General features: G+C 34.4%; 1 protein-coding gene and 1 pseudogene across 3 annotated transcripts; one reads left to right on the plus strand and one right to left on the minus strand.

Moving 5' to 3' along the window:
- Positions 1 to 788: 788 nt before the first annotated feature.
- On the minus strand, positions 789 to 9,506 carry LOC114412991 (annotated as a pseudogene). Its single transcript, XR_003666853.1, has 12 exons — positions 9,218 to 9,506; positions 8,989 to 9,108; positions 8,075 to 8,212; positions 7,547 to 7,651; positions 7,268 to 7,436; positions 6,480 to 6,556; positions 4,490 to 4,534; positions 3,534 to 3,617; positions 2,168 to 2,206; positions 2,019 to 2,081; positions 1,496 to 1,625; positions 789 to 1,406 (listed from the first exon to the last, which is right to left on the minus strand). The product of XR_003666853.1 is annotated as a carboxyl-terminal-processing peptidase 1, chloroplastic-like (transcript).
- A 274-nt stretch (positions 9,507 to 9,780) lies between these two features.
- LOC114412992 (protein tas-like) lies at positions 9,781 to 15,245 on the plus strand. 2 transcript variants are annotated; one of them, XM_028377132.1, is made up of 13 exons: positions 9,781 to 10,384; positions 10,811 to 10,852; positions 10,937 to 11,006; positions 11,083 to 11,291; positions 11,364 to 11,452; positions 12,155 to 12,211; positions 12,351 to 12,459; positions 12,559 to 12,660; positions 12,784 to 12,848; positions 13,491 to 13,594; positions 13,739 to 13,803; positions 14,170 to 14,224; positions 14,923 to 15,245. In XM_028377132.1, exons 3-13 carry the CDS (start codon positions 10,946 to 10,948, stop codon positions 15,081 to 15,083), a joined length of 1,077 nt encoding a protein of 358 aa, XP_028232933.1. In that variant the 5' UTR covers positions 9,781 to 10,384; positions 10,811 to 10,852; positions 10,937 to 10,945; the 3' UTR covers positions 15,084 to 15,245. The 2 variants fall into 2 exon arrangements, with proteins under 2 accessions (XP_028232933.1, XP_028232932.1); XM_028377131.1 differs by having other exon boundaries at positions 9,781 to 10,852.
- Positions 15,246 to 15,868: the final 623 nt, after the last annotated feature.

Genomic DNA, 15,868 nt, shown 5'->3' on the forward strand with positions numbered 1-15,868 from the left:
TCTAACTAATGTTTGCTTCCCTATTTTTTAAGTGTATATTGTAAAGTTATGCTTGCAATGATAACAAAAGGTGAAAAAATGAACATTAAATTATATTTTACCCTTAACAAAATTTAGGGTATGACAAATTAGTCCAATGAAAATGTACTCACATTTTGATAAAAAAAAAATTATTGACATTTTGGTCCAATAGAAAATTACTGACATTTTTGTCCAATGATAACTTATTGACATGTACGTCCAATGGTAACTAATTGTCATTTTGGTCCAATTGGAAACAAACTAACATTTTGATAATAAAATACTAATTTTTTGATCCAATGAAAACTTAGTAACATTTTGATCTGATGGTAACTTAATAACACTTTAGTCTAATGATAACTTACATACATTTTGGTCCAATGATAGCTTACTTACATTTTAATCCAATATATTCAACAGTCATCCTTTTATGTCATGTATACTCATTCAATAACGGTAACAAACAGAAGTTAATGAATTGATGAATTTGTTGCACTTTTTTTACTTTTTGGAACCAAAATTTGCATCTTTCAAAAATAAATATGTCAATAATCTATATATTTAGGGACAAAAATGACTATTTATCCTCAAAATCAAACATGATACCTCAAAATTAAGCAAAATCAAACATGATACCTCAGAGGAGGAACACATTCCACATAAAAATGAAATTGTCGCTACATTTCAACGCTATAATATTCTGCATCGATGTAAGGGACTTCCCTTGTTAACATCAGGAATTTGAAGAATAATAGTTCAAAGAATAGTGAAAATATAAGCAGTAATGATTCCCAATTTCCATTTTCGTCATTGTCAATCTGTAATGAATTCTTTACCAATAAAGTGGCATTTTTTCCAAGCACTTGAACAATCAACTAATACGTCTGATACACATTAATATTGGGGAGGATGTGGTGCGAGGTAAAAAAGGAACATAGTATCAAAAGGTTCATAAAAATGTACAACAAAGCTTCTATATGTTAGTATGCATTAAACCCTAGTCACTTCTGTTCTGAACTGGCTGCTTGAATAAAAACTCTTGCATGCTTCCTAGGGTCATTTCTTCTCATGTCGTATCCACTATACACTTCATCTTGAATGGAACGGTTACAAATATTCCAAGCCAATCTTGGGTGTTAGGCCAATGTATGTTGAATTAAATGCCATTGTAGCCAAGAAGGCTAGGCAGACCATTCAGGCATATATCTATATTAACTTGAAATTCTTGAGATATACAAAGCAGCTTCCAGCGAGCAGATTCATCAAAAGTTTCAATTTAAATGATAAGTCCAAAGCAATATATTGCATCGGAATACCAAAGAGACTGCTTTATCCCTGTTGTGACATACTGCATTTTTTAAGATGTCGGCTGATATCATCCCATGCTGCAAAAATGGGAGCTCAGATCATGCACCATATTACCATTTTGACTACGGAGGAATAAAAGAAAAGAAAAAAAAAAATCAAATTGTACCTGGAAGTTTCTGGAAGTCAGGCTCTATTCCATTGCCGTTTATGTCCTTGTGATTTGGTGTTACATACTTCCCAACAGTGATAACCACACCAGATCCATCATCAAGCTCAAATACAGATTGGATTAGACCCTGATAGAACCATTGCACATTGAAGTGTCATGAAGAGGTAGGTTGTTACAACTACACTGAATGCATCACGTAATTATACACGTGTAAGAGCTAAACCATTGCAAATATTTTTATTTTTTAATAACAAGTCACTGAAAGACATCAATATGATTTTCTTCTATTATCTTCCCTTTAATAAGAGAATCATTATGAGAAAAGAAACCCATTTTATAGAAGCAAAGACAACGCTGCAGTCGTTGTGGTACTCCTTCAAAAGATATACACCATAAAGTAAAACTAACGTGATTAAAAGAAAAACGCTTTCAGATGGACATGGGGTTTTCAGAACAAAGAATGCAAATCAAAGTCTACATTGTTTAAACCATACAACAGTGATGGAAAATATTCATAAACCTTGCCATATGTGCGTTTTCCAACAAGAACAGCTCTACAATTATCATGAAGTGCAGAAGCAACCTGAAATAAGTACAACACCTATAGTCACATCATCAAAGTAAGTGGAAAATCAAACAAATAATATATTGAGAAATTGAGCTCCTCACTATTTCACTTGCACTAGCAGTTTTGTCGTTTACTAAAATCTGCAAGGGTTCAAACCAAAAAGAATCATAATCCTTGTCATTAAGTCCTCAAAATGAAAATTCCATTGATCAATGATATATAATGAACACTCATAAGGAGACTATTTTAATGTTCGCTTGCATGACCTTGCTCAATATGACGGGAAAACACTTTATCACACATCAAGAATAACCTTCTAAAATGATCACACATATAGATCTCAACTTAATTCAAAATTTTAGCTAGTCTTTTGCAAGGGGGTAATGGAATTTTCCAGAAAACTTGAGAATATTCTCAGATGTTCTTTAACTTATTTTATTTATAATGAATTTGTGGAATTTTCTAATAATAAAGCCTTATCTCGGGGAGTCAGCTAGATTGATCAAACATTGGAGAATTGGACCCAATCAAAAACCAAATTTTCAATAAATACATTTTTGAATAATGGTTTCCTAATTTTTTTCTCCTGTCCTCCTGTATCCTTTATTATCAAACTATATCCCATTGGATCCACTTTTAGCATAGGGTCACCAGTTGAATTTCTCCTCAGTCCTCATATTACCCAACTATCCATCATTTCCTCAATGGGCATGCTCCACTTTTGTCTCAAATACACACTTGCTCTTATTCTTATTTTTTTTATGTCACTCATCCACCTTGACATTATCACCTCTAGGCTAGTCTTATTGCTACCCAGTGGAATTTGCCTTTGAATTTAAAAGGCACTTTGTATACTTAACCAAAAACACTTTGATTCAAAAGCTCATCTCCACAACCCAAATTTAGAAATTCAACTTATCAACTAGGAATTTATCATCTACAATAATAATAAATTGAGCACTGGCTCCTGAATGTGCAAGTAATAAGTACCTTAAGGTGAAAAGTTTGTATTTACTCAAATGGTGGCATTAAATCATTGACCCATGATACATAACATATCCATCAGAGTTTTCAATTGTAGGACATTCTGTTACTGCTCCATGTGTTTGCACTTAAATCATTACCTATCATACATAACATATTCACCATAGCTTCATGCACTGTACAAATCTAAAATCTTTATCTGCTCCTTTATTTAAAGGGAAAAAAATCCACAATAAATTCAATGTATCTTAGGTTTTTTTCCCTATCTTTGTATTTTGGAATATCTAATGTTCATCTTGCTAAAGTTTATGAAATGGGCATCTAGAATCACTATTTATCAGTCAAACAATCAATAATTTCATCAAATCAAATGTCTTTGAATTATTCCTGCCCCAATGACAAACCAAAAAAGAAATTGGGAAGTAGAAATAGTTCCAGGAAGTAAATTCAATGATAAAAAATCAGATGTAGAAATTTTTTTACAACAACAGGAGCTTGAATCAATGGTGAAGTATCTGTAACAATAGCTTTCTGTAACTGAGGATCTCTTCCAACAGTGTAGATCACCTGTCATGAAGACATTAGAAAAGGACAAGTCTAAGAAACTAAAATGTGTTCAAAAGAACAGTTGAATGAGTATCGCAAAATAGCAGACTTTTTAAAGATCAGTGTTTCCTACAGTATAATAAAATAAAGCAACAGATATAATATAACAATTGCTAACTCTGAATTCACATGCTAGATAACAGATATTTAATATGAAATCATAAAACCAAAAAAAGGATGCCAAAGCAATTGGAGATGTTACTACTTCAACATGTAAGCAACTATCAACTTCGACCATTCGGCCCAGGAAAGGCTGACTGTTAGAAGCAATAAAGCCCTTCAAGCTCAACGCTTGAGGGGGTTGTGGACTGTCCTGCCTAGAAAAAGTCAACCATTAGAAGCATCCACACCCTTTAGGCTCAGCACTTGAGGCTGTGACAGTCGGGTGACAGAGGTTGACCGAATATAGTGAATACAGTGAATGGATCATCCAATGTAGAATGATTGGGTATTCTAGCCTTTCGCCCAATCTCATTCAATAAATAGGGGTGACCCCCCTTAGTCACCTCAAGTCACACAAAAAGGGCTTACTAGGGTTTCTTTGAGGACTCCTTAGTATGCTGGACATAAAGATTGTTTTTGACATAATAATAATAAAGACATCATTCATTTGTAATTTCAATAGTCATTGTTTTGGATGTCACATGATAATTCTATTAGATATTTAGTGCTTTTCTTAAGGAGAGTGTTTTTCACACAAAATGCGAGGGCAAGGAGCTCGTTTGCACCATTTCAGACCCTAAGGTATTATTGGCATGCGATCATAAATTGAAGGGGGCAAGCAAAATTTGTCCTAACCATTACAATCAGCAATGAGCATAAAACCAACGTACCGTGTCTCCTTCATTTAGGAAAAGCTTTGCAATTTCAATTCCGGCCTGAACGAGTTAAACATAATAACTACATTAGGCAGTTTTAAAAAGCAAAGAAAAACTACATTCAATAGAATGCAGGCATCATTTATCTTGCCATCTTATATCAACCAAAGCATATGTAAGCACAACATGACAGAAGAATACAAATATACTTAGATTTCTGAAAATAAGAGAATATAATTTCTTGCTACCATGCCACAGTACCTTCCTGCAAAGGCAGGTGTGTCCACATATGCAAACAGCCAAATATGTACAATTCAAGTTCTTAGAATGTGTGGGTTTGAGCCTAACTCATCCAACAAAACCAGCTTTTAAGATGAGGGTTGCTCCTACTTATGTATATTGTTTTGGTCATATCACTAGTCGATGTGGGATCTCCAACACAAGTGAATTGATATAAATTCAATTAGTCCTCAAAGCTACACAACTAGTGACTCAAAAGTAAAGAGCTTCAAAGCTGCAAATCAGTTCGCAGGTTCTTTTGTGGTAGTGAGACTTAAAAACATCAAATTTAAATATATGATTAATTTTTCTTAGAGAGCTAGTCATGTGCAAGCTGAAAACAGAAGTGAAATAGGCAGAGTTTACAAAGAGGACATTGTCAACCCATGTCAACCTACAAAAAAATTATAGGTCTATATCCATTGGTGGATGCACCTTATCTGTTATCTGCAATTGTCCCCACCAGATTTTTTTATTTGTTAATGTATGTAAAAAAAAATTGCTCGCATAAAAAATTATATATACTTCCATTGGATTTTTTTAACCCAAAGTCCAAACAAGCATAAGACATTCAATACAAAAATTACATGCTCAAGCCCAAACAATTTAGCCCAATTCTCATTAATGTTACATTAACAAAAAAACACCACACACGAGCACAAATAAAGATTATCTTTATTTAGATAAAGATTATTTAAATATATCTGTTAATAAAAGAAAAGATAGATTAAATTGTTTTCCTTTACAAATAAAGATTATCTTTATTTAGATAAAGATTATCTTTTTTGAAAAGACATTAGTATAATAATATATTAGATTGGATAAAGATAATAAAAATAAGAGATAAAGAAAGATTGGTTAAACAAATCTCAAAAGATATAATTTCAAATTACGTACAAATACAAGGATAGACAATTCATTTTTCTAGAATAACACAAATAAAAAGTCTCTCTTGATATTAGTAAGTTGTTTAAGGATTGAGAAGAAGGAAGAAAGTGAAATTTTTTTGTTGAGGCAAACATAACGAAGAAGTCAAATTCAAGAGGTGACGTACCTTTTCAAAACTTCTGCGGTATAATTCTTTTATGAGCATTTTTCTTTTAGTGTGTTCTTGATATAAAGAAGTCAAGATTAATGGTGTTTTAGGGTTGATTATTTTAATGAAGGGTGTTACATTTCACACACTAAATTAGTATTAACAATAAAAAAATCATAGAACAATTTCAAAGTATGAAAATGCATAGATGACAACTGTAATTTATAGAAGCTTAAGTACTTTAGATTTCTTTTATCATGATATTATATATTTTGCCTTGTGGTATTTTACTTTTGTGAAAATATTAAAAATTATTTCTTGCTCCCACTAAGAAAAATTTCTGGATCCGCCACTGTCTATATTCATAGGCAAAATAATGAGAAAAATTACTATGGTCAATGAAGATTACAAAGAGGACCCATCAGCTCATGTCAACCATAATTCTTTGAAAATTTCTTGTCAAGTCAATGATTTTATGTTCAAGACATATGCAGGGACATGCTAAAAAAACAAATCCAATCCATTTCATAACAGAAATGGTTTAATGACAACTTACTTAATACACCATTTGTGCTACTTGAAGATTAGGTACACGATAATATATTTAATTCATAATTTCATATACACTAGTCAATTTCAAAGAAGTGAGTCAAAATGGTAAAGGTAGATAGGGTTATATGCAAAAGCAACCTGTACTAGCCCACCAAGATTGTCTCTGAGATCCAATATGAAATATGAGGCACCCATGTCTTGAAGTCGTTTCATTGCTGCAAAATCCATTATTTATTCTAGTGTCACATATAAAAAATGGAAACAACTAATAAAAGAGTCCAGAAGCAATTATAATACAAATCAATATAAGGATCCAAAAAAGCAGCAGCCTTACTTTACTAACAATGTATGGTATTCATTCTTGCATGGGTTACATAGCCTAGATGACAATTTTTTATACTAACAACAACATAAGGTAAATAAAAAGCCCCTGGCAGATCAATGTCAAGTTATTCAGAGGCGAAAGGTGTACTTAACATGCTAGGGGTTTTTAATGCTTGAGGCAAGAAGCACGAAAAAGCTCACATCTGACTAAAGAAAGGGATTACAATTGAAAAGGAAAACAGAAAAATATTAGAGTAATTTTACATTGATTTTCCAATAAATCCATTATTCAATCAAAACCCGATTGTGGTCATTAATTGACTTCTAAGATAGACTTGATAAAAGCATAGAACAGAACCCCATAGTATATTGTATTTCATCTCCATCCTTTACAAGTCTGACTTAGAAGTCAATTCTCTCTCCTCAAAACAATATGTATCAGTAATCAGTTGGTCTCAAAATTAATTTAGCATCACTCAGAGTAAGAATTAGTAAAAGAAGACTGCTAATTATTTTTCCACTGCTTTTAAAAAATGCTCTAATTGAGAAAACATTATTATTTTAGATTAAAAAAAACACATATGAAGCTGAGAAAAGCTTACCAATGACTAAGTCTTTTCTGGCCAATGCATTGAACTCTTTGAGGCGTATATACCCAACAGAAGTAACACCATTGTCCAATTGTTCCAGCCGATAAAAGACTGGGGTACGAGCAACAAGTTGCCGCTGGACTTCTATTGATTCAACGGGTCCACAGTTGCCATGCTTGACCTGACAGTAATGATGCTAATATTAAAGTTGAACAAAAAAATTAAACTAAATAAAACTGTAAACAAAGGCTAGAGCAGGTGCCAAACTAACTTGGAATTAGAATCCAAAACCTGAATAGTCACAGATGTTCCATTAGGGCCTTGCAACAGGGATGATACTTCAAATGCTGATTTTCCCTTTACCTCCATGTTATTGACAGCCAATATTTCATCCCCCTAGCAGAGAAACAGAAAAAGTAAAGGAAACATATTATATTATTCAAAATAGTTCTTTGTGCCTACCCCATTTGCTTCTAGGAGAGAAACTAAAGGACAGAGTATATTCTGATAAATGGTAAGGACTGAGAAAGGGAAGTTGTTTTGAATGGTTAAAAGAAGCAAAAAAATTTGTTCACCTATTTCCTCTTGCAAACAAAAAGAAATGCATCACACTCTGTTTCTAGAAGTAATGGATACCAGAGATTGCTTATGTAGCAAATAGCAATTATAATGCAAAGCATGATTATTTGACATATTTATTTCATCGATTATAAACATAGAAGTGAAGGCAAGAGAGATGTATGTGTAGATTTTGAAGGTGAAGAAGATAATGATTTGAAGAGCTGCAAATTATTAAGAATGTTCGTCATCTTTGTGTACCTGTCTAACACCAGCAGAATGAGCAGGACCATCCAATATAATTCCCAGAACCTCCAGTCTGAGGTCTCCATTTTCATCAGGAACTTCCTTAAGGTTTATTCCAACACCAGTCATGTCATACCTTGCCATCTTGGAGAACTTTTAACAGTGGAAAAAGTCCATATGCCATTCATTAAGTAAGAAACATGAGAAGCACAGCAATAGAAATCACCACAGTCTATATAATCTCATACATAAGCAAAACAAATAACAGTGAAGAGAATAATGATACAAGAACGCATCACAAGTTTCTTATTCACTGTAATAAATGCAAGGGCAGCAATATTTTGGAAGATTCATATGCAATGTGTGTGTCTGTAAATATTTTAGTTAAACCATATAGATAGATTAATTGTTAGATTTCATCTTAAAATCAGTTGGCATTAAGTGAAATTGTCCAACATGTATATAGGTTCCACCCCAAGAATTGAATTGAGATGGGTTATATGGGACTTTCCAACACTCCTTCGAGATCTCACATTGACAAGTGACTAATGATATGAGCAAAATAGTATCCAAGTCTATCCTAGTAGTTGTTTTGTGGCTTATTGAACCACACATAATTGGGTCTTTATCATGTTATTAGACCACCTGATAACACAAATATACAGTCACGCAAACTAGTATATAAGTGGGATGCAACCCTTAAACTATGAAGTAGATTTAGTTTAAAGGATTGAGTTAGGCTCAATCCTAAGTTTAGACCCCTTCCATAGATGTCTGCTAGCTAAAACAGGTGATGGCGATACACAGAGAGAGGATATAACAAGTAGGCATATAAGCTGCACCACAGGAATTGAAGCAGATATGTGGGACTTTCCAACACTAATACTAGTGATTAACAAACACAGTAAAAAGGACACATGAAAAATGACCTCATCAGGGGAGAGAAAGCGAGTATAAGGATCGGCCAAGCTGGAGAGCATTCGTTTGATGATGTGGTGCGCCTTTGATCTTGTCTGAATGGAATTGCTCAAAATAGCTTCCCTCTTCAGCTGGAAACAAGAAGCGCTATATTAGCACGAGCCATGAGCCATGAGCCATGAACCATGAACCAACCAACCATAAGACACTATGAGAGTACGAGTAGATGATGTTAGTTACCTGCCAAGTGTCCTGGGACCATCTGTGGCGACCAGTGTCGAGAAAGGTGTCGTTGACAATCTGCCATGCTTCCTCGACGAGGCCTTCGTTGGTGACAACCTCGGGAGCTGTTTGGAGCGTCTCTTGTATGGGTTCCACATCACGACATATTTGGGAAGCAGAGACAGAGGGGAAGGAGAAGACAAGCCCGAAGGAGAGAGCAGCGCCGAGGAGAGTGTTGCGAACCAAGGGAATGGGAAGACGAGGATGTTTGGAGAGGCAAGTTGGAGGTGGCGAGAGTTTCAGACAGACGTAGCCACTCATCTTCTGCTGCTTTGTTTTTTTGTTTCACTAACATCGTTTCAGCAATGTAGGCCTCGCCACTTCACTCGTTCGTTATGTGATCCGTAGGTGGATCCCACTCTTCATCCCCTCATCCCTGCCCAAGACAAGACCCAAGACTCATTAAAATTTAAGCTTATTTTATTTTGCTATATTAAATTTTAATATTTTTATGTTTTTAAAAATTTCAGTACCTTTTCATCTTCTTTGAAAAATGTTAAAAATAATTATAATTAAAAATTATCACTATTTTTATTTTATTTTAAAAATTATAAACTTTTGAAAAATATTGTCACCCATCATCCTCTTCATCTCCTTTATTCTTCTGCCATCACCCAAAACCTCCACCACAATAGAAAAAACCATAATCCAATTGACAATTCCAAATTCAAATCAAAAAGCAAAATTTATAAGCAAGCAAAAGTTCCCAAAATCACAATCCTAATTGAGGAAGCGCGTGAGGAGGGATCGGAGACCAGAGCAAGTTCAAAGTTTCTTGACGGCGATAGAAGCAAAAACAAGATTGTCATTACACGCGGATGGCACATGGAGTTTTACTCCTTTAGATCCAACCCCTCGGCGTTGCAACGAAATAAGAATTTGTGCGATTCCTCTGCTTCCTGTTTATGGTGGAGTCATCGTGGAGATTGTGAGTTCCATGTTGGACCTCTGTGTGCCGCAGGTACGGGCCCTCATGCGCGCCCTAGCTCGTGAAGATGATCGTGGCGCTCCCCGACGCCAAGCACAAGACCCTCATGCATCTATGTGTGTTCACTTTCGAAAAATGGATTTGTGTAGAGAGCGTTGTGAATCAATGTTTCGAAACTAAGATTGTGTGTTAACACTGTAAGTGATAGAACACTTGATGATCGGCTATGTAATTTTGAGAATAAAGACTCAAACTGCTTGTTGGTAAAAAAAAAAAAGGTTTCTTTAGACAAAAGCATATTTTTGGGTGGTTTTCAACCGCGGAAAATTGTTTACTTTATTCTAGCAAAATAATTTATGACTGTTTTTTACCGTCGGAAATTTAAACGCCACTAAACGTGACGACACATCATCATTCAAGTGTGCTTTTTGATGGCAGGAAATAAAATCCTTGATGAGATAAAAGTTTAGGTAATAAGGTTGGTTTAAAAAAATATGATTAAAGAACTAAAAGTGAAAACTTAAAAAAAAAATGAAAAATAAAGAACATAATTAATCCATATTTTATTTCTTCTCGAAAACCATAGCTTACTCTCTCTCTCACATTATCCATCTTTGTTCCAGACTTAGTTTTTCTGCGAGCTTTCTCCCTTGACACTCATACAGGTAACTGAATTGTGTTGGTTCTTCTTGAACCAATCACCGTCATTCGAGATTATTGTATTGACGGTATTTGTATGTATGATGTAGCCGAGGACAATGTCAGGTGTTCCTCTCTTCAATCTCGCTCCTAATCTCACTGTCTCGAGGCTCTGCTTAGGTTACACCCCACCTCATTCCCCGACCATTAAATTCTATTCATTCACTTACACGACACTTGTGGTTGTGGGTGGCAGGAACCATGACTTTCGGGGAGCAGAACACGCTGGCGGAGTCGTTTCAGCTTCTGGACCAAGCCTTCCATGCCGGCATCAACTTCTTCGACTCCGCCGAAATGTATCCTGTGCCTCAGCGCCCTCGCACGTGCGGCAGGAGCGAAGAGTATCTCGGCCGTTGGATTTCACAACGAAAAATCCCCAGGGATAGCCTCGTAATTGCATCTAAGGTTCTCTTCTTCTGTCTCGTTCGTTGCTATGTCTCTTTTCTTTAGCTCAACTTGTTCTTATTGCAAAACTAGGTTGCTGGACCTTCTGGGCAGATGACTTGGATTAGAGGTGGTCCTAAATGTTTGGATGCCGATAATATTACTGAAGCCATTGATAATAGGTTACTTCCTCTCTTAATTCTTTCTCTATTCACACCCTACATGCAGACTAATCTTTTATATCGTATATGCAGAGTTTCAGTTAATCCTTCTTACAGTCACTATCTCATGTTTATAAGATCAGAGAGATGCTGGACTGGACATATAATACTAGTAGAAACTGTTTCAGGTCTTTTTTGCTCGAAGCTAAAATGAATTGAGCTTCTCCTGTAAGCTAAAATTAACTTATGCACTTAAGTTTTATAGAAGCTCTCTCGTTTAACTTCTCCAAAAGTTGAAGTGCATAAGTTGATTTTAGCATACAGGAGAAGTTCAGTTTATTTTACCTTCTTATTTTCTTGTACTATAAATACTTGTGGAGAAATCTATATGGACAAAACCTTAATATAGAAAACTAGACCAAAAACAAATCATTTCGATACTCTGGCAAGTCTTTTTTTAACAACCCCTCCAAAAAAACCTGTAAAGAGTTTCATTTCAGCTGGTCTATAGAATAAGAAAGGAAAAAATGATCAGAACAATAGTGATGGAGTTTTAGATTGTGATGGCTCATAATATACACTCAAGAGAAACATTAAGGTGGGGGTGCAACTGGGGAGGAGGGATGCTTGTTTGGAAGAGATATAAGATATTATTAAGTTTGCATCTTATGATTCTCTTTCTAGTAATAAACTCAGAAAGCTTTTGTTATTGGATTTATGCAGTTTGTCGCGGATGCAAATGGATTATATTGATCTTTATCAAATTCATTGGCCTGATCGGTTTGTATGTTTTGTTAGTTTGAAGATTTGGACATTTGTTTACATTGTTTTTGAATATTACATGTTCATCGACTTTCTTATTTTTGTCCCCGTGGATGTGCAGTATGGATTTTAACTCTTGAAATGTTACACCTTGTAGTTATGTTCCAATGTTTGGAGAAACTGAGTATGACCCGGTCCAACAATATGCTTCAATTAGTATAGATGAACAACTTGAAGCTCTCAGTGCAGCTGTGAAAGCTGGGAAGGCAAGTGGTATTGTTAAATAGTTTCAAATTGTCAACCTGTCACTCTTGTAATTCCTGAATCATGATTCATGAGTATGAAAATGAATGCATTTTTTGCAGATCAGATTTGTTGGTCTTAGTAATGAAACACCTTATGGCTTGATGAAGTTTATTCAGGTTGCTGAAAAATATGCTTCACACCTGAAGATAGTATCATTGCAGGTTTGATCACTTACGATTCAAATCTGGCAGTATTTTTGTTTATTTTCCTCATGGAACCCTCACCCTACAATTCCCTCTATGAAAGTTTATTTCTGACACTAATTTTTTTCTGTTTAGTGACAGAATTCATATAGCCTGCTGTGTAGAACTTTTGATTCTGCAATGGCCGAATGCTGCCATCATGAGAGGTATTTAATATTATTGTTAGATATGAAATCATTTATGTGCCTTCGCACAGAAACTTTCTTTTAGGATGGTTTACAACATGGTATGATTGGTATCAAATCCTCTATGACTAAGTGGTCTAGAGTTTGATCTTTGTTGACCCTATTCTTCTAGGTAAAAGTTAAATTTTAGCACAAGGTAGGGTGGGCTAGTGCATTGTCTGCACTTTAAGCCCAAAGGTTGCAGAGGGGGACATGTTAGATATAAAATCATTTATGTGTCTTCACCCAACAACTTGAGTTTCTAGGATGGTTGGTTCACAACAATTATTAAAATATAAGTTTGATATTACTTGATTTTGGTCTTCCGAAAAGAAGGCTATCTAAGATATTCTGAGAAGTTGTTACTCGGATTGATATGAAATGTTGCAGGTTTGGGGACATAATTAAGAGGGCATAATGGATTAAATATTAACAAGCAGATTTATATTATATAAATCAGATTCAATACAAGAAGAGTCATAAGATTCCATTTAATTCAGATGGATGGAACATTGGAAGCTTAATGCATGAAAATTTATAATGTTTACTACATTTGTTGGCCTAAATCATTTTTCTGTATTTTCTATGAAAGCCTCATTGTTTGATAATTATTTATCTTTTCAGAATTAGTTTGTTGGCCTACAGTCCCCTAGCAATGGGTATACTTTCAGGGAAATATTTTTCCCCAGGCGGTGGTCCAACAGATGCTCGTTTAAATCTTTTTAAAGGTTAATTGACATCTTTTTAGATATGTTTTGTCTTACCAAGCTTTTTCACCTCTTGCCCTCCTTCCCAACATGAAGTAAAGGGAAAAATAAATATTCCTGGTAAGTATGAGTTTATCCAACTGATACTATTGTTATTATTCCCAGGGAAGTATTCAGAAGGAGAATCTAGGTACAACTTGTCCAATAAAATTATAAAGGCAGCTACCGTGGTAAGTGGATTCTTGTCAGCATTGTTGCAGATTGCAATGCTAATACTTTGATTAGCTTATTGGAATCTGAATGTTACATTTCCTTAGTTTTCAAAACACATTTTTGCATGTTTTGATTAGCATATATAAAGTTTTCTTAATTTAAGAGCATATGATGTGATGTGAATGGGGAAAATTGTTTTAATTTGAACTGATAGCCTTGGAACTTAAAAACATGTGCCATAGCTAGATGCTAATTTATCATAGGTGTGGACATTTAAAACTGAACCTCATGGTTAACTGTTGTTAATTAGAATCTCTTGTTCCTATTTATTTCTTCAGTTTACTGATTTTAATCCCCATATTCATATATTTCCCCTTCTGCAGAAATACCTTAATATTGCAAAAACACATGGTCTTCATCCTGTATCTCTGGCTATAGGTTTGATAATCTTTTCCTAGATCTTCATGTGCAATCCCGCATCCCCACCCCCTTTTATATCGAGTGATGTAATTTGCATGACTCCAAACGCATCAAATATTAAATCATGTGGCTGATCCACCATATTGGTTGATAGTTGATACTGTTCACAATTACAAGGAGGAGTTGCTAAATGCTAATACCTAAATTAGTTTGATAGCTGCGCTTGTACTGACATTGCCCTTTTTTAGTCCCATGCATATGTTTTAAGTAAATTCATAGGTAATCAATTACACTGCGTATGTAGAATTCAATAATGGACAGTCTGGTAGAAGTTTGGTAAATTGGGACAAGTTATGCCTTCAAAGTTGGAGTTTTTGCTCCTTTGCTTCTTAATGATATTGGATGCCGTACATTGGCTTCTTCTAAATAAGCAAGAATGTTCTGTTTTTTTTTCTTCCTTTTTTGTCTTGCTGTTTTAAAAGGTTGCCAAAAAATGGTTTAATTTAGTAGTATCTTATCATTGCTGGAGATAGTTATTAATGCGCACGCATAATGCAATTAACTCATGCTTTTTCATTTTTTTAAAAGCATCCATTGACTATGTTACTGATTGTGGTCCTTGAGCTTATCCATTAGAGGTTGTGGATTTGTGGGGCATTAGTTTATTTTTTTATTTTATCCTAATTTTATTTCCTGTTCATTTTTGTTTTGAGCAGCTTTTGTTTTGCGACACCCCCTTGTTGCTAGTGCTGTTTTTGGGGCCACCAAATCATGGCAGCTTCGGGAGGTTCTAAATGCATGCAAGATTGAGCTCACATTTGAAGTAATTGAAGAAATTAACAAGATTCATTCAAGGTTTCCAAATCCATGTCCCTGAAGAATGCAAATTATTAATTAATAATTATGATGAATATGTTTGAAAATTAGGTGAAAAATTACTTTTGAAGAAAAAAATTACTTTTTAAAAGGATTAGGATTTTTCATTTTGTTTTTATTCATTAGATCTGTATTAAAATGTGTGGAACAATAATTTCAACCATAAACCAAACATGGACCATCTCATTATCATATAGAGGCAGAGAAGATAGCAGTAGTCAATAGTCATAACTCGGTAAATTCGTAATACATTATACAATACTCAATTCGCGACCCGAAAATACAGAAGGCGAAATATAAAAAGAGAACATCGTTGAATGATATATTTTCGGCAAATTGTTAAGTATACGCAATAAATATAATATTAGTAGTATACATTTGTATTCTTCGTGGATCAATACTCCTGTGGGTCCCACTTTTACTCCATATTTGACTTGAAACCCACATCCGATTATTCACAGAACCAAAACTATCTTCATTTGGTTTAACAACCATACAACCATATTTTTCTTAGTTTTTTTTTTTAATCTTTTTATTATTCCGGAATAGTGCTTAGGTTATTTGCATCTATACGCTATGTCTCGATGCATATGAAAATATGAGAGAAATAAGTAAAAATATTTATAAGGTAGGATGTATTTATTCCTCTAAATTATTTAATATGGAATTTTGTTCTAAGGCCTAATGGTTTGATTGGAGAGAAGAGAAAAAAAATATTTAAATTAAAATAGAAAAAAAAATGAGACCCAAATCAAATTTTGATATTTTCTTCTCCTTTCTCTCCAA

The sequence above is a fragment of the Glycine soja genome, chromosome 5, assembly GCF_004193775.1.
Source record: "Glycine soja cultivar W05 chromosome 5, ASM419377v2, whole genome shotgun sequence".
NCBI lineage: Eukaryota > Viridiplantae > Streptophyta > Magnoliopsida > Fabales > Fabaceae > Glycine > Glycine soja.